The sequence below is a fragment of the Lissotriton helveticus genome, chromosome 6 (assembly GCF_964261635.1).
Source record: "Lissotriton helveticus chromosome 6, aLisHel1.1, whole genome shotgun sequence".
NCBI lineage: Eukaryota > Metazoa > Chordata > Amphibia > Caudata > Salamandridae > Lissotriton > Lissotriton helveticus.
The window spans coordinates 2,030,168,462-2,030,189,693 of record NC_136067.1 but is presented as its reverse complement, the minus strand read 5'-3'; the positions used below and the strand labels follow the sequence as shown (position 1 = coordinate 2,030,189,693).

Here is a 21,232-nt window from a genome sequence, read left to right as displayed (position 1 = left end):
GCACCAGAGATGCTGTTTATAAACTGTAAGCTTGAAATTATGACGTAGTTAGGAGCCCCTTGGGTGGGGAAGATGAGTAGTGCTGTCTCCAGTATTTAAAGTTAAGATAGTAGGAGGTATATTTTGGAATATTCATTACTGACACATATAAATGGAATGTTGTATATGCATATATAAATAAAAACAAGTCCTATAAATTCCTTCAGTAATGGCCTCGGTGCATACTCGCCTGGCAGACATTTTTTAATGAATTGTAAGACTTTAATAATATATGCAATCTTGCTCTCAGGCTTATTGTGTCTGGGTTGGAATATTTCACAAAAATGCGTGTTACTGAGCTTAGTTTTAAAAGCTGAAGACAGCCTTGCCATCCTCCCCACCCTGCTCATCTGAAAGGGAAGTGGCCTGAGAGCAGAAAACAGGCCAGCTTGCAGGCAACTAGGGTTCGCTATCTTGAATCTTGAGTAATGTTTCAGTAATTGCAAAGAGGAAGTGCTGCAAAAGGAAATGGGCAGATAGTGAGAATATGGGGCCCATTAGGATGGCGGGCAGATCGCCCCCGCCGGGCCGGCGGTAGCCACTGCTGGCCCGGCGGGGGCGATCCGCCCACCAACCATACCTGAAAGAGCCCCCGCCATATTAGTATGGCTGGGGGGTCCGCAGCGGACGGAAATACCATCCACCGCTTTTCCGCTGGTCAACTCGTCGACGGGGCAAAATAGGGGCATAACATGATGGCGGTGTCTGCAAGACACCGCCATCCATATTAAGATGCTAGCGGAGAGCAGCCTTTCCATGGAAAGCCAGGCGGTTCATGCTGTTAGGGGCCCGTTGGGGGGGGGTGTTGGGGGGTGGAGGTGCACATGGGGGTACCTATGGTACCCCCCTAATATGTAGCCCCCTACATTTGCATGCGGAGGGTGGCAAGCAGCGCACAGCGCATGTCAGGTTGTGCATGCAAATGCACAGCATGCCTTTTTTACATTGCGCTGGGTGCTGCTTACAGCACCGCCCGCCGCAATGTGAAAAATGTGGGATGCGCCTGCCAGTATGGTGGGCACATCCTAATTTGAATGGTGGGACCGCCTCAACATCGGCGGGAGGTCCCTTGCCCCGATGCAATGGTGGGCGGACTATGTCTGCCCGCCATCGTTATAAGCCCCATAGTTAGGATTCGGGGATTGCATTTCTCTTATCGCTAACTAGAGCACAGGATACATCTGGAACCTCCACCATCACCTCCTCAGAACATTCCTGGGCCTGGGAAGGTTTCACTCGGGGTTTCCTGTTTGCTAGTGCCTGTGCCAAATCTTGCTGAGCTGCTACACTTTCAAAAGACTTTCTCTGTCCTGCCTAGCCCTCCGCGGACCCACCCGCCAGTCTCCCGCCGCTCTACCGCTTTTTCCATCTTCAGCGGCAGCCGCCGAGCGGAGACAGGCGAGGCAGAACTACAACACCCAGAAGCTCTGCTGGGTCCGCGAGTGAAGGGAGCGCCAGGAGGCGCAGATAAACGGCGTCATCGCTGCCTCGCGGGACGCGAGCGGGACGCCCGGAGCAAAGCCCGGGCAAAGGGCGGGCCCTCTGTGGCCCTCAGGGGACCTAAGGTGACGGGACGGGCTATCCCTCTTTCGTGTTGCACTTCAAAGACCCACTACATTTAATATCGTCAGGACCTACCTTTACTTGCTGCCTATATTGCTGTCTGCTCTGAACCAGGTTTGTTTGGGAAGTCAAGCGGGAAGGTAACAAGACCCTTTGGTGACTCTAATTGACTATATTGTCTGTAGAGGGGTAAAGACTGTTAGTAACTACTACTAGTACCTAAATGTCGAAGGTAAAAAATCTTATAGCTCCGGGTAACACCATGGATAACTACCTGGTACAAGTGGTGGAAAAAATTAATCATGAAAGGAGGTCATCATTGGGTCTTGGCACCCCACCATCGTTGTCCCAAAACGAGATCTTAACTACGGATCTAATTGTTCTGGACACCTCGAATACCTCATCTCCAGCCTCCCATGGGCCTGATATGGGGCTAGCACAAAATGTATCAGCCATGGTTCATTTAGCTAGCAATGTTGAAACGCCAACTGGAGATTTAGATCCAGACCTAGAACTCTCTCTGCATGATCTAGAACCAGACTTGGAGATAGTAGATTCCACCCCCCTCTCTCCCGCTGTTCCTGTTCCTGCCCCAAGAGTAACAAAAGCGACTGCTAAGATCTTGACAAAAAGGGAAGGGTTAAGGTCTAGCAGGAAAAGGCCAGCTACTCCACCTACCAGGAAAAATGTTGTTGGGAATACGAGCAGAGGAGATGTGAACCAAGGTTGGGATGATGATGGTATGTTAAAAAAAACTCATGGGCATGCTGGACATCAAGCTAAATCAGCTAATAAAACCCATACTGTCAAAAATCGATCATCTTACCGCTAAAATAAATAAAATGGAGGACTATATAACAGCAACTAATAATAAAATGGGAGAATTGCCGACCGTACTGGTAGAAAAACTGGCTGAAAAAACTCGACTAGAAGGCTCATCCCAAGGTGTAATAGAGATACCTCAGAACGTGCAGGTTTGATCTGAGCCTAGCCCAGATCAAGCCAATCTTGCTACCATTGCATCTATAGAGCCTGATGTCAATTGTATAGCACAGGGCCCCAACTTAGAAAACAACCCTATGGAGCTAATTGTTGAAGCTTCACCCCTTATCCTGGTACTTTCCAATGTTCCCCCGTTAAATATAGGTCAGAAAGAACATCCAGAATCCCTATTAAATAAGGCACTCCAATGGTTAAATAACAATATGCACATGGGTCCTGGGGGTAAACACAAATTGGCAGAAGATCTATTAACCGCAAGACGGGTAAAATGGATAGGGAATAGTATCAAGAAATTTTCAGGGGACTGTGTGGTCTTGAGTCTTAAAGGCCCTGAAGTTTTACCTGAAATCTTGAACAACCTTCTTCCACCCCAATGCAGAACAGCGGAGTTAATCCCACTCACCCTGGACTTTTTTTATAAGAGGAAAGGTTTAGTACCAAACCCGAGCATCCTGAGAACCAAATGGTCAACAGTGACCAGTAGATGTGCAAAGGAGGGCCCATCTAATGTCTGGGGGCTAAACTTAGATAATAGATACTCAGCATTGTCCAATCTAAATGAGTGTGATTGACTCACAATAGATAAAGGATCATTAGTGGAAAATGAGTCAAAATATCCTACATGCCATTTGGACAAACTCATGGACCGACATAAAAAAAAAAACATGGATCCGGACTACAAGGTCCCCCTAAGTCCAAATAGCAACGTACTTATATCAGGGTTAGAAGATTCTACTAATATTAGATTAACAACTGGTGATGACTTAAGATCTGAGCAGGGGGGTCTGCCAAGAGTGGATGTCAGGAGAAATATGGAGGTGCCATGTACATTAACTTTTATATCCTGGAACATAGCAGGTATAGTTAGTAAGATAGATAACCCAGAATGGGTTGATTATATTGACAGGCATGATATAGTCATGTTGCAAGAAACCTGGTCAGTCAACCCAGTTTTTCGAAGGGGGTATCTAAATTTTTTTAAACCTGCATTTAGAGGTGGAAAAGGACGTCCTTCTGGAGGATTGTTGATATGGGTTCGTCAAGCATTGTCCTGCACCATATCACAAAGGCAAATAACATCTAATGACATCCTAGCACTAAATATCAGATGGCCCAATGGCCAAGAAGTCGCCTTGTATAACATCTATGCTAGGGGGGTTGGTGCAGGTATTCCTTCTGATGTCTTTTCCATCCTAGAACAAGATGTTGAAACTCTCCGTCCTAATCCCCACATCATAGTGGGTGGTGATTTTAATTCAACCTTTGAGCCCCTAGGAGAAGAGGATAGGAGTCTAACGGAAGAGGAGGATAGTAGATGGGGAATACCACAATTGGACATTCCTCCCATAAAAAGATGGAGTGCTACGGCCATTAGAATAAAGAGCCTCTGCCTCTCTAGAGGCTTGAGAGCTGCGAACGGGAGAACACAATCTGACCTAAAAGGGAACTCCACCTTTGATAATGGTCGTGCTACAAGCAGGATTGATTATCTCTTAAATGATGTAAGAGCATGGCCCAAGCTACTAGACATGGAAGTTGTTTCACGATTAGAGAGTGACCATCACCCCCTGTACATGACATTCCATTCTTATCAAGAGTCTAGAGTACCCATTAACAAAAAGTTGATGGTAACACGAGATGTTCTCTGCACAAATAATCAAAGACACTTGGAATGGGGAATGTTGTTAAGAGATGAAAGAAACTTAGAAAATTTGAAAATGCAGGTAAGAGAGGAAGTGAGCAACATCAAAGCGTATGCTGGGAATCGTAATTTCCAAGAATACATGATGGAGGCTCATAAAAATCTATTTTATAAACTGCAAAGTTTTTTTATTAAAACAGTAGACCAAACCCCAGCCAAAAAACATTTAGCCGTTAAAGGCTGGTATGATAAAAGCTGTAGATTGGCAAGGCAAAACTTAAGTCAAGAATTAAAATTAGGAAACCCAACAGCTGTTAAAAGGGCAAGGGATTTTTATAGGCAGACACAAAAGCAAGCAAAGAGGTGCTGGGATGAAGAGGGCTGGAGTGAACTAAAGCAGGCATGTATTAATAAAGATTCCAAGCGGTTTTGGGCCTTAGTTAAATGGAACAGGGGTGGGACAGCTGCCCAACCGCAAAATCATGTGCCAATAGACGGCTGGAATGACTTTTTCAAACCCCAGTATGCCAGATGTTTGATATATGCATCCATATCTCCCCCCCAAGCTGTCTTCTTCAGTGATCAGATATTCACTGAAAAGGATGTTAACTTGGCACTGGATTGTGTGTCGGGTGGAAAAGCGCCAGGCATGGATGGCATCCCAGCAGACGTTTTTCTATCTGACCGTATCTCTTGGTGCACATATTTCACAATGTTGTCAAATGCAATCGCCATGGGTGGAGAAGTCCCAGCCTCATGGAAAGGGGCAGAAATCATCCCTATATATAAAAAGGGGGACAAAACCCAGGCAAAAAATTATAGACCCATTAGTCTGATTGACACAGCGCAGAAAATAATGGGTCGACTAGTCCAGAATAAACTACAGCAGTGGATTGAAGACCAAAATATATTGTCACCATATCAAGCGGGTTTCCGCCCCTTGACTAGTAGTGTTGACCAAGTCTTTTATTTTTTAGCCATTTATTGGAGAAATGTCATGCTGCGAAATGGCACATTGTATGCAGTTTTTGTGGACCTAAAAGCTGCGTTTGACCTGGTGCCGAGAGAGAAACTTTGGGAAACCTTTGCTGAGGCGGGGTTAAGCCAGGAGCTCCTTACTTTGCTGGTGCGCCTTCACGAAAATAATAATGCTAAAATAAGGTGGGGCAAACAGGGGGAAGGGACGCCCCCTTCCCAGTAGAACGAGGGGTGAGGCAAGGGTGCGTCCTGGCCCCAACGCTTTTTTCAATCTATATAAATGGAATTGTGGAGCATTTAAATAAATCTCCAAATGATGCTCCAACCATGGCAGGTGTACACGTCCCCGTACTTATGTTCGCGGACGATACGCTTTTATTATCACGTACGCCCAGTGGTTTGCAGAACGCGGTGGATGCCTTTGGGGTTTTTTGCGACAGCCGAGGCTTGGAATTAAATACCAGCGAAACCAAATTTATGTGCCTGAGCTCCCAAACAGGTTTCAAGGGGGTGATAAAATATAAGGGTGAACCACTGGAAAAAGTAGATGCCTTTGCTTATCTAGGAATCACCCTTCAACATGATATGAAATGGAAATCACACATCAACATGGCATCTTTAAAATTCAGCCAGTTAGCCGGCGCAGTTACTATCAAACATAATACCTCTTTGACAAGACCTATAAACTGTGCACTTGAAGTTTATAGTATGAAGGTAGTAAGTGCATGCTTATATGGGTCTGAGCTTTGGGGTTTTTCAAACCTAGGAGACTTAGGGCGGGCGGAAAATAGATTCCTGCGAGGGCTTGTTAGGGCCCCACAAAGTACACCTATAATCCCACTTAAAATGGACTTAGGCAGGAAAAACATTGAAGACATTGCACGCCTACGTCCTTTGTTGTATTGGAGGCGGCTAATGGTAACCCCAGAGTTAAGTCACTATGCATAGGCTTTTTTTGATGTTGTGAATTTTGATCGCTTCCACTGCATTGCATGGCTAAAGGAACTTCGGGGAACATTGGTGAAATTGGGCCTAGACCATTTGTGGGGTAACAAGGATGCTGCCCTATTTCCCTCGAAGAAGCAACTGAAGGATATCTACTGGGAGTCAGTGTACGTAAATCTGTATCGTAAAGGTTTGCAATCTTCCCTGACTTCACGTTTTTTGGATACTAAACAAATCCCTTCATACGAAAAATATTGGGATGTAGTTGAACGTCCACTGGATAGGAAATTATATTTCCAATTCCGTGTGGGAACTCTACCAGTGAATGCTTTTACACAAAATTGGTCCCCACTACAGGACGCTTATTGCGACCATTGTAAAAACCAAATAGAGGACATTGCACACCTGTTTTTTTCCTGCCCCCTCTATGCGACTCCACGTCGAAAGTGGCTAAAACCAATTTGTAAGAACATGGGTACCCGCTGTTGTTCACAGGCCCTAAGAATCCTAACATCTGATACCTCAACACCATTGGTAATAGGCGTAGCAAAATTCCTTGCTTGGGCGTGGGTTATAAGATCTCGTGCTCTAAAGCCTATTGAATAATATGAATTATTAACTGCCTGTATAATCTTGCTTGTCCATTTTAACATTTTTATATGAAATTTTATAAAATTGTATGTATATATTTTTAGTATTATTAGCATTTCGACTTTTGTTGTTTAATATGTTTTTTAATGCACTATTCTTATATTTATTATTTATTGTATGATGGTTAGGGGTTTGCTTTTATGACTAAAAGTAGAATAAAGCTTTGAAATTGAATTGGTTTCACTCGCAGAAGAAGGCCCTGCTGGAAGAAGATTCCTGACTCCTACTGGAAGAAAAGGACTCACAATAGGACTCACAGACTCCTAAATCCTGCAGGTACCAAAGGGACTACTCTCTAAGAGTCAAGTGGGAGGCCTCCTGTTTTGCTGCTTAAGTGACACAAAAATCAGAAGGAGTCCTGATCCCGAGAAGGCCCAGATGACCAATGAGGACAGATCCAGTGCCTACTAACTGCACTGTGGAGCTGCTGCTTTGGGACTGGTCAGAGAGAACTTTCCCAAGAATTTTAAAATAATAGACTTAGTCAACTTTGTTCATCTACAGGGGATCAGGACAAGGTGCTGAATTGTGCCCAAGAAAACTAGGTCTGAACCTTTTGTTGTGCTGACAAGGGGTTCAGAGAGGGCAAAGGTATCCAACCCTGTGGAGCAAATGTGAGGCAGTACCAATGACAGTCCGCCCACTCTATTAAGAGCCGAGGGGACGGTCAGATTTCCATCAGTCGCTCCTTCAATAGCCTATAACTGAGTGGACAGCATTATGTCCATTTTAAACCTGGTAAAGAGGGGCAGAAATTACAAATAATGAGCCCACACTTACGGAAGAATACCCACTGGGTGTGCGGGCCATTAGTGGTTTTGCTTTTCACTAACAAGCTCTAACTTTGGTAGTTTATCCACTAATGGGGTAGGAAGTATTATTTTTTTTTTCCTTTAACTGTTTTTAATGTTTATGGCCCAACTCAACCTGACTGTTCTTTTTGGCCCCTAATTACAAATAAATGTACTCAACATAAGGACGATTTTTTCATTTTAGGTGGCGATTGTAACCAGGTTATAGATCCATTTCTTTTATTATTTTTTTTACTCTTTTTATTATCGATAAAACATAAACAAACAAGGCATAAAAGGCAATGCAGCTGTACACGTATTCAAGGAGGAAGGAAAGCACATTACAATTTAATACAAATCATCAGTGCGAGGGGGGATGGGCAGGGGGGAAATCAGGGTCACAATACCTTGAGGCTCAAACAACACTAGGAATGTCGGGTCAGGGGGAAAGAGGAACATCTGGAATACCCGCGAGGGGAGGCGTACATATATCGCCCCGGTAAGAGTTCCAAAGGCCCCAGATTTTACCCCACTTCTTAGGTCTGCCGCGTGCCACATACACTGTCTTCTCTCTAAACACACACCAGTCCATGTTTTCCTTCCATGCCAAGACTGTGGGCGGCCTCTGGGAACCCCACAACTGCGCAATATCTCTCTTGGCGATCATATTCCCAAGGGTCGCCCACTGAGTCTGCGCCACATCATAATCAGTCGGTTCCCAAACATTCAACAAACACCGCCTGGCTTCAGGCAACAGTGCAACACCCGCGACCTCCTCCATCACAGCATGCACTCGATTCCAAAACACCATCACTTCTGGATACTCCCAAATTATATGGAGGAAAGTACCAATTAAACCGCATCCACTCTTACACAACCCATCAACAGAATAACCCATACAAATCAGGCGAGGACCGGTCATATAAACCCGATGCAGGATCTTAAGCTGTACGAGTCGGAGACGGGCCGGAATCGCGACCTCCTTAGGTGAGGATATCGCCAACTGCCAGTCTTCGTCATCCAACTCTAGCCCGTCACTGGTCCAGACCTCTCTAATGTGTGCCAACAGGTCGACTCGATCATTAATCAATTTCCTATATATCAAAGAAATAGTGCTGTCGGGAACATATCCGTCGAGCACCCGGTCTTCGAGTGGGGATGATTCCGGGATAGAAAACCCTTCAGGAAAAACCGAACGTAACGCGTGGCGAATCTGTATATAACGGAAGAACTCTTTGTCACTCAGCTCATATTCAACCTTCAACTCCTCAAAGGTCTTAATCCTACCTTTGGCCCAGAGATCACTCACCTTGCAAATACCGATCACATCCCATTTCTCAAAACCTTTCGTCCTCCAAAGGCTGCCCAATCTTTCAGACGCATAGAGCGGGGTCGCCTGGGTCAGTCGATCCCTCCATCCCATTGCCGCATTCGCACATTGCCACACTCGCACCGCTATCTTAGTGGGTCCCGTAAGTTTCCCTCCAGCAGATTTGGAATAAAGTGCCCTGTTATAATCTCCACCCGGCAGCAGCCACTTATCCATCTCAAACGCAGGGTTTAACGCAGGACGGTACATGCAATGGTTAATCGCTCCCAGCTGAGAGGCCCAATAAAATCGCCTAATATCCGGAAGTGCGATACCGCCATCGTACCAGGGAAGCGTGAGCTTGACGAGGGCGATACGCGAACGCCCATCCCATATCAACTGCCTCTGCAAACTCTTCACCTCCCGAAAATAGCTCGCCGGAATTACATCAAACGTGTTCTGAATCGCGTATAAAAACCGCAGCAAGGACATCATTTTGAAAAGAGCTGCACGCCCGAGGGGGGACAACGGCAGTTTGCGCCAGGCCACAAGGTCAGATTTTACCGTTGGAGCGGAGGAAGCAGATTACGGTCGTAACGGGTCCGGCGGTCTAATGTAATAAAGACACCCAAATACTTAAATCCAGACTGCGTCACCTTATGGGGCAACCGCGCGGCAAAGAGGGAGTGCCTCCTGAGAGCACGTAGACACAGGACTTGGTCCAATTAATCACAAGGCCGGAGTTCCTCCCGAACGAGTTCAGCACATCAAACAGTACAATCAACGACTTTCGAGGCGAAGTGAGATACAACAAGATGTCATCTGCATAGAGTGATAATCGATCCTCAAATTCTGGGGTCCACTGAATACCTCTCATCGATGGCTCCCACCGTAGCCAAGCCGCCAGGGTTTCCAAGGCGAGGGCAAAAAGCAGTGGGGACAACGGACACCCCTGCCGCGTGCCCCTCCCAAGAGCAAAAGACTTAGAAACCCAACCATTCACCACAATCTGAGCCAGTGGTTCCTCATACAAGAGTTTCACCCAGCTAATGAAACCAGGGCCGAAACCAAACTTTGCAAGGGCAGCCCAAAGACACGGCCATTCCACTGTATCAAAGGCCATCGTAGCATCCAAGGAAGCCAAGATGGCCAGTTCACGCAGTGACTCTGATCTTGCGAGAACGCCATGTAAGCGCCGCAATTTCAATGCTGTATTTCGATGTGGAATGAAACCAGATTGATCCGGATGGATCAGGTCACTGATCACTTTTATTAAGCGGTTCGCCAGCAACTTTGCGAGGATCTTGGGCTCTGCATTTAGAAGCAAAATAGGCCTATAAGATGCACAGCGATCCCGCGGCTTCCCTTCCTTGTGAATCACCACAATGGTCGCAAGCCGCTGATCACGAAGATACAGCGCCATTTTGTCAGGACGCAGTTTGTAAAGCTCGATGGGGAGACCATTAGGGCCCATAGCTTTTCCCGAACGGACAGAACGAATAGCGAGTGCGACCTCGTCAACCGAAAGTGCTGCGTCCATCAGGTCCCTATCTGAGTCCGACAGGCAGGGCAACGCAATATCTCGTAACAGCAAATGCGAGTCTTCCTCTGGTCTATCGGAAACCGGGGAATACACATTTCGAAAATGCTCAGCAAAACACTCAACAATCTCAACGGGGTCAGTTACACGCACTCCATCAGCTCTCTCAATCACAGGAACCACACGACTCGCCCTCTCCCTTCTGTCCAACCAAGCAATCAATTTCCCGGCCTTGTCTCCCACATCATACAGCCTTCCCTGCTGCTCTCTACTCATAACTCTAGCGGCGTCCGTCACCAACACCCTATAATCAAGTTGTTTGAGACTGAGGACATGAACCCTATCAGGAGTAATACCCAACTCCAAATCCCCTTCCAGCTCAGCTATTTCAGTCTCAAGGCGGACCACCGCCTCATTTTTGCTTTTCTTGGCACCAGCAATTAACGATAGCGCCTGTCCACGGATAACCGTTTTGAAAGCCTCCCACAGTGAAACTGAAGAGGACATAGACCCCACATTCTCGGCAAAATACTGATCCAGAGACTTGACCAACTCGTCCCGGGTTTTGGGGTTACGGAGATACCAAGGATTAATCGGGGCCACTCGACCCTCAGCCCACGTCTTCGTGTCCATCAAAAGCCACAGTGGGGAGTGATCTGAAATACCCCGAGCCAGGTGTCTAACTTCCCTGACTGACGAGGCCTGTGTTGCTGGCATCAAAACATAGTCAAGTCTAGAGTGACTACCGTGAGCACCAGAGAGGAAGGTGTATTGCGCCTGTCCCGGATGCAGCAGCCTCCAACAATCTACCAGTCCTAGTGTCTCGAGAAAGCCACCCAGCCAAGACCGTGATCTCGTGAGGTCCCTGGGGGGGTAGCGGTTCTCCCTACCAGAAACGACGGAATTGAAATCCCCACCCATCACTAGAATGCCATCTGGGAGCCCCAGAACTACTCTCCCCAAGTCAGCAAAAGTCATAGTCTGCAAACCAGGTGGGACATATACAGAAAGCAGTGAGATAGTCTTCCCCTCCCACCTATCAGTGAGAGCAGCATAGCGCCCCCTGTCATCGAGGAGTATGTCGTCTATCTCCAGGGGGAGGGAGCTCTTAACTAGAATACCCACCCCCCTAGAACCGGTTGTGAATCCGGAGTGTGCAGCAAGACGATATCCACGCCGATTCATAGTGTTTCCGATCAGATGTGTCTCTTGCAGTAACACTACATCAGGGGAGAGGTGTCTCAGCAATTGCAACACTACCCCACGTTTTATCCTATCCCCCAACCCGTTAACATTCCAACACAGTAACTTCAACCCCCTACCCCCATCCCAGAAGTGAATGCAGGACCCACCCCATAGTGAACACGATACCCAGATCTGGAAATAAAACAATACGTTGCCTTGAAATAAAATGAAACCCACCCAAACCCCCCCACGACCCCCCAACAAACACCGGACACAACCCCCCCACCCTGCACCCCTGCATTAGACTCAAAGCCACCCCAACTTGCAGTGTGCCTGTCGCCCTAACTATTCTACAAAAAGAAAACCGGAGGAGGAAAGAGTCCCACTCCCTCCGCCACCCTTGGGTATGCTACCACAAGTAATGCAAGTTTAAAAGTCATCAAACCACAGCTGCAAGTTATGCATAGTGTCCGGAAACCAGAAACCACTGCTCATTCTTGCTCCAAGTGGCCACCTTCTGCTCCTCCAGAATGTTCCGTGTGATCACGCCGCGTAGGCAAAGTATCAAGCCAGTCACTCACTCTCTTAGGGCGGTCAAAGAAAAACGTCCGATCCTCATATTCAACACGCAGCCGAGTTGGGAAGAGCATCGCGTATTTCATACCCATGTCCCTCAGTCGTCGCTTCACCCCCCCGAAACTCCATCCTTTGCTTCTGAACGAACTGGGTAAAGTCTGGGTAGAAGCTCACCGTAGTGTTTTCGTACTTCATGGGGCCGCCCGCCCGCGATGCCTGGAGAATAGCGTCTCTATCCCTGAAGTTGAGAATCTTGGCGATGATAGGCCGCGGAGGGGCACCCTGCTTTGGCTTCCCACCTGGCACTCTGTGTGCATGTTCCACCACAAAGAAATTGCTCAGGCCCCTGGGGCGAGATGATTTAGGATGAGGTCCTCCACAAGGAGATCTGCAGCAGGTTCTTCCGATTTTTCAGGGACCCCAATAATACGTACATTATTGCGTCTGGTCCGACTTTCAAAATCCTCCAGCCGACGAGCAAAGAGATCATTGGAGGATCGTAGGTTGCGAACCTCCGTCTGTAACTTGGACACATCAGTCGTAAGGCTGGAGGTCTTCAAATCTAAGGATTTTTCGTTAGTCTTTGATAAGTCACCCTGATTAAATTGACGTCGATTGCTACAGTGTCAAGCTTGAGGGCCAGAGCCTCATATTGCTGGCCGATTGAGGTCTTCATGCTAGCAATGACATCCTGTAGAGTCAAATCATCCGCCGCGGCTGAGCTGTCACCCGCTTCCTCAAGAGACCTACTCGCCCCACGGGGGACCCCTTAGGATGGGTATAGCGATCCATAACCTTCGATTGAATGGTACCCCCCCCCCGGTGAATAGTCTTGATCTTTCGTTTCTCGCTATCGGGTTTGCCCGCCATAGTGGGTGTTGTGCCCCAGAGGGGCCTTTGGGACCTGGTGAAAATGGCTCCACACGATTCACCCACCGGGATCTCCAAAAGCGAATCTCAGCAGGATGACACCACAAGCAAAAACACTCAGCAGTTGGCACACGGTGAAGTTGCGGGGTCCGGCTGCGTCCCGGGCTACCAGAGCGGTCTTGAGATGGGAGGAGACCAAGAAACCAAAAAACGAAACCGAAAGTTAACTCCAAGGTTGGGAACAGAACCCCGCGGGCCGTTGTTGTTCAACTACTGCCTGGGCATTAGAAAGACTCGAGCCCCAGGCAGCCCCATGAAGCAGGCCACAAAAGTTCAAAGTATCGTAGTTGCGGTTCCCGGAGCCCAAATCGATTTTTGAAAGCAGCTATTATATCAGCTGGGTTGCGTCTTCAATAATCAGTCTTCATGATCAGGATAAAATTCAGGATCGATGCAGGAGGTGGCGAGGGTCTCGGGAGCCCTGTGCTCACGCGGCCATCTCGGATGCGCGCGAAGCTCCTCCCTCGGAAGTATTATTTTTAAAATGTTTTAGTTTACATAATTTTTCAATATAATTTTATGGGTTATTTCCGTGTTTTTTATTCTTAATAATTTATTTAAATTCTATAACGTAGAAAATACTTTTTTATTTATTATGGAACTATAGTTTATGTGTATTTTATATATATGTAAGTTATTTTGTATCAGTTTATCCTAGTCAAAATTAAATCTGAGCTTTCCAAAGTTTCAGATTTTCCATACCGTTGCTTACGCTTTATTGGGTTTAGTGGCCCTGAGGCAATACTTTCAAGAGAAACAAGAGCTGTTTGCTCTTTGCCCACTCCCTAATAATACCCAATTAAAAAAATTAATATGTTCAGTGGCTAAGCCAAGCATCTATCTGGGTTAAAGCCATCCACAAAACATGCCTGGCGCTCTAAATAGAGGGAACAGATTTACAAGCCCCTTTCTCCACTTTTGCGGTCACTTTTCCCAGGATGTATGTCATTACCACGCATGCTTTTACAACGCATGCCTTTACCACGCAACTTTCACAACGCAAGTCGTTACAACGACTTGCGTTGGGGGGTGCTGGATAGTGAATAGTTTAATTTACTATTCCAACTCCAGTCCCCGTGAATAGTAGGGAAGGTTTTGGATAGTAAATTAACTATTCCCTATCCTAGAGCGCCCCCCAGCACAAGTCGTTGTAACGACTTGCGTTGTAAAAGTTGCGTGGTAAAGGTACTGTGTTGTAAAAGTTGCGTTGTAAACGCTGTTCCCCTTTTCCCATGTTAAAAGAGACGCAAAAGTGGCGCAAGGGGCTTATGAATCTGCCCCAAAGTGCTTAGATGCTCATGTTCTGTGGTTTAATGACATTAATTAAAAGATATCTCGTTAACATAAACTGTTAAACATCATTGTGTTTTCATGTGTGAAACTGCGATCAAGTGAAAAAGCCAAGCTCAGGTATGATGGACATTTGATCATGTACACGTATGTCATCCTTCTACACAAAACTTTACATGATGGCATCATAAATGCATATTGATAAGTGGAATTACATTCAACTAAACATCAAAACCTGGGACCTTCTCAAGGCTGGACTGAGTACAGTACAGTAAAGCACAACATGAGACAAAGAGTAGAAAACAAAGAGAGACACTGAAGAAGACAATACATGTGCATTGCAATAGTACATTCACAGTTCGATTAGATGTTCTTTGTGGACACACTAAAGTGTTGCAAAACCACGCGTGCTGTTTGTATATTAAAGTCGTGGGCACACGTTGGCGCACGTGAAAGTGGGATATTCCAGAACACAGGCCTAAAATGGGAGAGACTCTGCCCCATGCAGACTTGGTAGGGTAGCTTTAGATGAAGTGGTAGGTGCAGACATAAAGGTAGGTGCAAACGTAGAGGTAGAAGCAGACGTAGAGGTAGGTGCAGACGTAGAGGTAGGTATCGACGTAGAGGTAGGTTTAGACGTAGCGGTAGGCGCAGACATAGTGTTGTTGTTAAGGATAAGTTGAAAGTTGAAGTTAGAGTGATACATATTTTCATATTTATACAATCTTTATTATGGGTTCTTCAATATTGACAACCTTTTGTAATCCTCATTGTTGTATTTCTCATTAAAGCTTTTTTCATTTTCACTTAGGTCCATTTGGACTGCACCAGTAATCAGCTCTCCTTTGGATTCTCACTGCGCACCGGTCACCTCTCAGCATTGACCCTGCTGCTAGCCATATGCCCAGCTCTGCTTCGCCGTCCCGCCGTAAGGGGGAACGTCGTTTACGACGCAACTTTTAGCACGCAGTGCTATTACAACGCGGTTTTTAAATCGCATTCTATTACAACGCATGACTCTGGGGGGCGCTCAAGGATAGGGAATACTTTTAATTTACTATCCAACACCTTCCCTAGTGTCAACGGGGACTGGTGTTGGAATAGTAAATTAAAATATTCACTATCCAACACCCCTTTCTGTTATGCGTTGTAAAAGAATGCGTTATAAAAACCGCGTTGTTACAGCATGCGTGCTAAAAGCATGCGTTGTAACAACGTACATCCAGCTGTAAAGGATCCTCTTACTAGTTCTGATGGTAAACTCCTGAAGCGATTGCTCTATAATTCCCCCAACGTAATCCATTCTGACCTAACTAAAAAGAGTGCCCAGCTCTTGAGCAAGTTTAGCTTCATTTTTGTCTATCGCTTGTGTCTAAGTTCCACTCTGACGACATGCAGAACTTCCTCCTTTCTCAGTAGGATAGACTTGACTTTATCAATGCCAACTCAAGGGAACAAATTAGGCCGGTCAGCCCACTCCTATCTTCGCCAACTAAAGAGAATACAATTCATCCTTACTAATGACCAGCTGAGGACCACAGCCCACACTCTCATCATCTCTACCATCTATGTGGGTAACGCTATCCTTTTAGGCCTTCCATTGAAGAACCGGTACCACCTCAAGGCCTTCCTCAACCTGACAGCTCAACTAAATCGGATGACCTCACCCCCCTTCTGACAAACCTGCACTGACTTCCTTTGGAAGCGCCTATAAAGATTAAAATCTGCTGTCCTACATTCAAGGCACTTCAATCCGGCAGACCAAGATACCTAGCTCACCTCTTAAACATTTACCTTGTCATGAGATGTCTCAGGTGCAAGAATTTGCTTCTGTTGGAAGCACCTTAACTCTGTACTTCCCATGCTCTAAAACAATCTTTCTCTGGTTCTGCTGTGCCCTCCTGGAACTACCTCTCTTTTCAGCTGTTATTAGCACTGTACAACCTTTCCTCCTGAAAAGTTCTAAAGACTGACCTGTTCAAAATGTACCTACGTTAATCAGGTCTTGAAAAAGTCTCTAGTAACTATGTTCTGATGGTCTTATTTCTGCTTATGGTTGCATCTCCTTCTTCTGGTGTTCAGGCTCATTTCTTTTTACCACAGTGAGTCCCTGTTCTGCTGTATTATCCCTGGTTGTCATAACTGTCCCTCTCCCTTCTCCCGTCTTCCCCTCCATCTTCCTTTCTCCACCCTTCGTTGTCTTCTTCTGCCTGCTCTTTCCTCCCATGTCACAATTTATGTATTGACCTGCGTGCCTATGTATCAATTGTGCTCTGTGTAAGGTGTTCTCATACCACAAAGTGCAGCATCACTGTAGAAAAAAACTCTAAATAAGTATGCAAAGCAGAGTCAGTCATCTCTCCAAATGATATTTGTTGAAAGAACTGTAATGAGGCAATCCTACTTGTGATTCTGGAGACTAATAAATACAGAAGACAAGGTAAAGGTTGTATAAATTCTGCACACATGCACATTCCTTCCCAAGCAATCCCAGTAGTCTATAATTGCTTTTACCTTCATGGGGTGCAGATAGCCGGATCCCTTGAGTATTTGGCTGTCCTCGGGCAGCTGGCGGTCCTGGTCCAGGGTCTGGGTGAGGTGGGCAATGTAGCTGGTGGCCAGAACAAGCACGTCCAGCTTGGAGAGCTTGGTGTCCGGAGGCACCGAAGGGAGTGCAGCCTGGAGGGCGAGGAAGGCCTGGCGTAGGGTTCGGACACGACTCCGCTCGCGAGCAGCATTTTCAGGACACTGCTTCCCTGGAGGTGGAGGTGGCTTCAGGACTCCATGACCGGTTGTGATCTCCTGTGATGAGAGAAAGGTACATTGAGATACTCCTTCTTGACTGAGTGCCCCAGCTGTACACCACTGTCTACTATTTATTCACAGATAGCTCATGTGCTTATCCCTGGGATCTCTATTTCTGAAACATACTTCCTAGCACACCTACCAATCCGGCTGCTGAACTGAACACAGAGCTTGCATTACTTCTGTTAATTTTATATGCTTTCTACGGCTCAGGAATTGTGTAATCCTACCTGTTCTATGTGTGAGGGAAGCTTGCATTACTTCTGCCAGTCTTAAGGGAACTTCAACTTACACTACTTCTGCCAGTCGTATATCCTCCGTCAGTCTTATATCCCTCTATGTCTGAGGTATTGTCTAATGCTGCTGCCTGGGCTTTACCTTTCTATGTGCAAGGCCAGCTTGCACTACTTCTGCTAGTGGTACATCCCTTATATTTCTGAGGTATTGTGTACAGATGCGGACTGTGCTGTACCTGTTTAATATGTGAGGGAAGCTTGCACTTCTTCTGCAAGTCTTAAGTACAATACATACACAAAGAAAGTACCTTTCATTGACCGCAGAAACACATGACACCCGGCAGCCATAATTGTAATGGCACAGTGCAAAGAACTGTCAAGAGCTTTTCCATACCTCTAAGAGGGCAGCATGAACCACACACTTGCTATACCTTTCTTGGACAGGCCAGCCACACTATTGAATCAGTTGGTCATCCTCACACCTTTTCTCATTGCAGGTTATATTTCATTGTTTCAACTTTTGGTATGTTATGTTATGTTATTAATTTCTTGTAAAGCGCACGTTCGCAGGGAGGTTTCATGGCGCTAGCTCTAGCATATGCTGGGACCGTTGGAGGAGTTACACGTGGGCCTGTGTAAACAGCCATGTTTTGAGCATTTTGTTAAAGCTCAAGAGGTTGTTACAAGATCGGATCTCTAACGGAAGGGAGTTCCAGAGTCTGGGGCTAAAATCGCAAACCTGCGGCCACCCTGATGTTGTAGCTCAAAAGACGTGGTGGTCAGAAGTTGGAGGTTGGCGGAACGAAGGTTATGAGAAGGGGTGTACCTAGGTAGGAGGCATTTGATAAATTTGGGGCTCCAGCCATGAAGGGACTTGAAGATGATACAGGCCGTCTTGAATGCTATGCATTGGGGGATGGGGAGCCAGTAAACGTTTTTTTAGCAGGGGTCTGGCCGATTGCCATCTGAGTTGCTGATGGATCAATCTGGCCGCCTGGTTCTGGACTAGCTGGAGGTATTTACTAAGGAAGAGTGGTAGGCCCAGGTATATAGAGTTAGCATAATCCAGGTGTGATAGTACCAAGGCTATCACAACCTGAATCAGGGCAGAGTGGGTGAACATACGACTGATCTTCCTAATCCTGCGTAGCTGGAAGAAGCAGGTGGAGACCACTGTGCCTACTTGGGTTTTTAGAGACAGGTCATTGTTAATGATCACCCCATGACTTTTGACCGAGGTGGATGCAATGGGGGAGACCCAAGTTCTGCTGGCCAATAATGTGGGCCCCAGAGGGTTTGACTGTTCCCGTTCAAGACTGGCTCGGTCTTGCTGGGATTCAGTTTCAGATGGTTTCGGTCCATTCACTGGCGGATATGAAGCATGGTGCCCTGGAATTCCAGGATTGATTCAGGGGAGTTGTCTATCATGAAGATCAGCTGAAGATCATCCGCATAGTTAAAAGTGGTAGTTTTTCGTTCCTTCAAGGACTGAATCACGGGTAGCAGTTGCAAGTTGAACATTAACCCCTTCCATGCTCAAGACGAGCTGAGCTCGTCATGCAGTACACTGCTTGTGTGCTCATGGCGAGCTGAGCTCGTCATGAACAATGGAATTCAAGGATCTGCAGCACAGAGGATGAATTGCTGTAGCATTGATAGTGTTAAGGGAGAAAGTGAGGATCTCTGATGGACCCCACATGTAGTAGTTAGCTTAGGTGCAGTGAAAGGGGCTAACCGTACCGCTTGAGGGTGGCCGCTGAGGAAAGACCTAATCCAGCTGAGAGCTGAGTCACGGATGCTGGCCTGCTCCAGATGGTCCATTAGGATGACACGATCGACCGTGTTGAACGTGGCCGAGAGATCTAGAAGGACCAGACCCTGAGAGATTCCTTTATCAGCATTTCCTCGAAGGGCATCCAATACTGCTAGAATTACTGTCTCTGTAGAGTGAGCAGGGCGGAACCCTGCTTGGTGAGGGTCTAAGTAGTCAGACTGCTCGATAAAATTATACAAGCATGTTGCTACATGGGCTTCAAGGACCTTAGCCAAGTAGGGGAGCAGGGAGATGGGCCTGTAGTTGAATTGGTTCTGGGGGTCCGCTCCTGGTTTCTTTAGGAGGGGGACCACGACTGTGTCCTTGAATGCTTTGGGGGCCCTGCCCTGAGAGAGGGATTTGTTTAGGAAGGTCAGGATAGGAAGAGAAAGGACAGAAAGAGTGTCCTTTGGAATATGCGGGGGGCAGCAGTCCCTTGGAGAGCCAGAGTTCACCCTGAACAGTAAAACCTGCAGGGACTGGGCATCTATGAGGGGAAACTTATCTAGAGTGTAGGGATTTGATATCATGGCAGGGGGGATCTCCTTGGAACAGGAGCTAGGGATACTGGCTTTGATGTTAACAATTTTTTCCCAAAAATAATTTTTTAGGGAATCACACAAGTCTTGGGTCGCAATGTGCTTGGGAAGAATTCTCTCTGCATTGGATAGCTCGTTCACTATGGCGAAGATATCCTTCGATTTATTGTTAGACTTTGTGATTCTTGCCGAGAAGTAGCTGGCTTTGGCTGAGATACTGGCTTTTTTTTATAATCTTAGCGGGCAGTCAGGTAGTGATGTTTTCCTTCAGGGGTATAAGTGAGTCTCCATTTCCTCTCTTTTTGGCGGAGATCTAGTTTTTGAGCTCTTAGCTCAGAGGAGAACCATTTCTGAGCTTCAAAACGGCTGGCGAGTTTGAATTTTTTTGAGCGAGGCATGTTTGTTGCTGGCTGCTAATAACCAGGCTGAGATGTTGGCTTCAAAGTGATCCACATCTGGATTGAATGCGGGGGTGGAGCTAGTTAGACTATCCAAAAAGTCCTGTTTATTAAGGGTGCTCCATTTTCTGATCAAGCCACCCTTGATCGTGGGGGTCTTACTGCAAGTGGGAATTGAGACTGTAAATTTTATTAGATGGTGGTCGGACCAGATGCATGGTAAAACTGTGGGTGTAGAAACCGTGAGGTTAGTTGTCCACACCTGGTCCAATGTATGCCCTTTGATATGTGTAGCTGACTCCTTCAGTGGTGCTACCTATGGTGTTACGGCAAAATATAGTGGAAAGAATATAGGGGTAAATGTACAAGAACTGCCGCTAACTAACACTAACGATAGTTAGTGTCAGTTTTCTTAACGCGACCTATCACCAAAAACTATCGGCCTGTTAGCGATGTATTTACAATACGTCGCTACATGGCGATAGTTTCAGGTAGCCGTGGTGAAAACTGCAGCTAACACTAGCATGAAGACGATACCAATTCTAAAGTTAGAGGGCGAAATCTGACAAAAGGCCCATTAGCGGCAAAAAAACTCACGTTAGTCAGCCCACTGTGACTTTTTTTGCCACTAGAGGCAAATATAGCCTATAAGTCTACCTCCAATGTAAAATAGGAAACAAAACCAATGGAATGCAGAATGGAGCAGCCAGGGCCAAGGGCGGCAGGGATCAACAACTCCCCCAAGCCCCCCAAGAGTCAGGATGACCAGCCAGAGTCCCAGGGGAAGAGGAAATCCAGGGCTGCAATCATGAAAAGAGACGCATCGCTGGGCAAAACCAGGGATGCGTCGCATACCACGCGCCACCATTACATCGGAGTGCACGGAGGAGATTACCAATGGTGGGCCACACCTCTCTGCATCACCGGCCGGAGGATGTTGCGCTGGCCGGATGCTGTGGAGGGTGAGGCCCCTCAGCTGCGCCGAACTTGTGTGGCGGAG

General features: G+C 46.6%; 1 protein-coding gene across 1 annotated transcript in view; it reads right to left on the bottom strand.

Annotated features, from left to right (window-relative positions):
* LOC144762006 (transcription factor 23-like) overlaps positions 1-21,232 on the bottom strand; it is a 158,221-nt gene that overhangs the window by 44,264 nt on the left and 92,725 nt on the right. Inside the window, exon 2 of the mRNA XM_078647168.1 lies at positions 16,956-17,243. Coding sequence (XP_078503294.1) covers positions 16,956-17,243 — 288 coding nt within the window. The remainder of the gene's footprint in view (positions 1-16,955; positions 17,244-21,232) is intronic.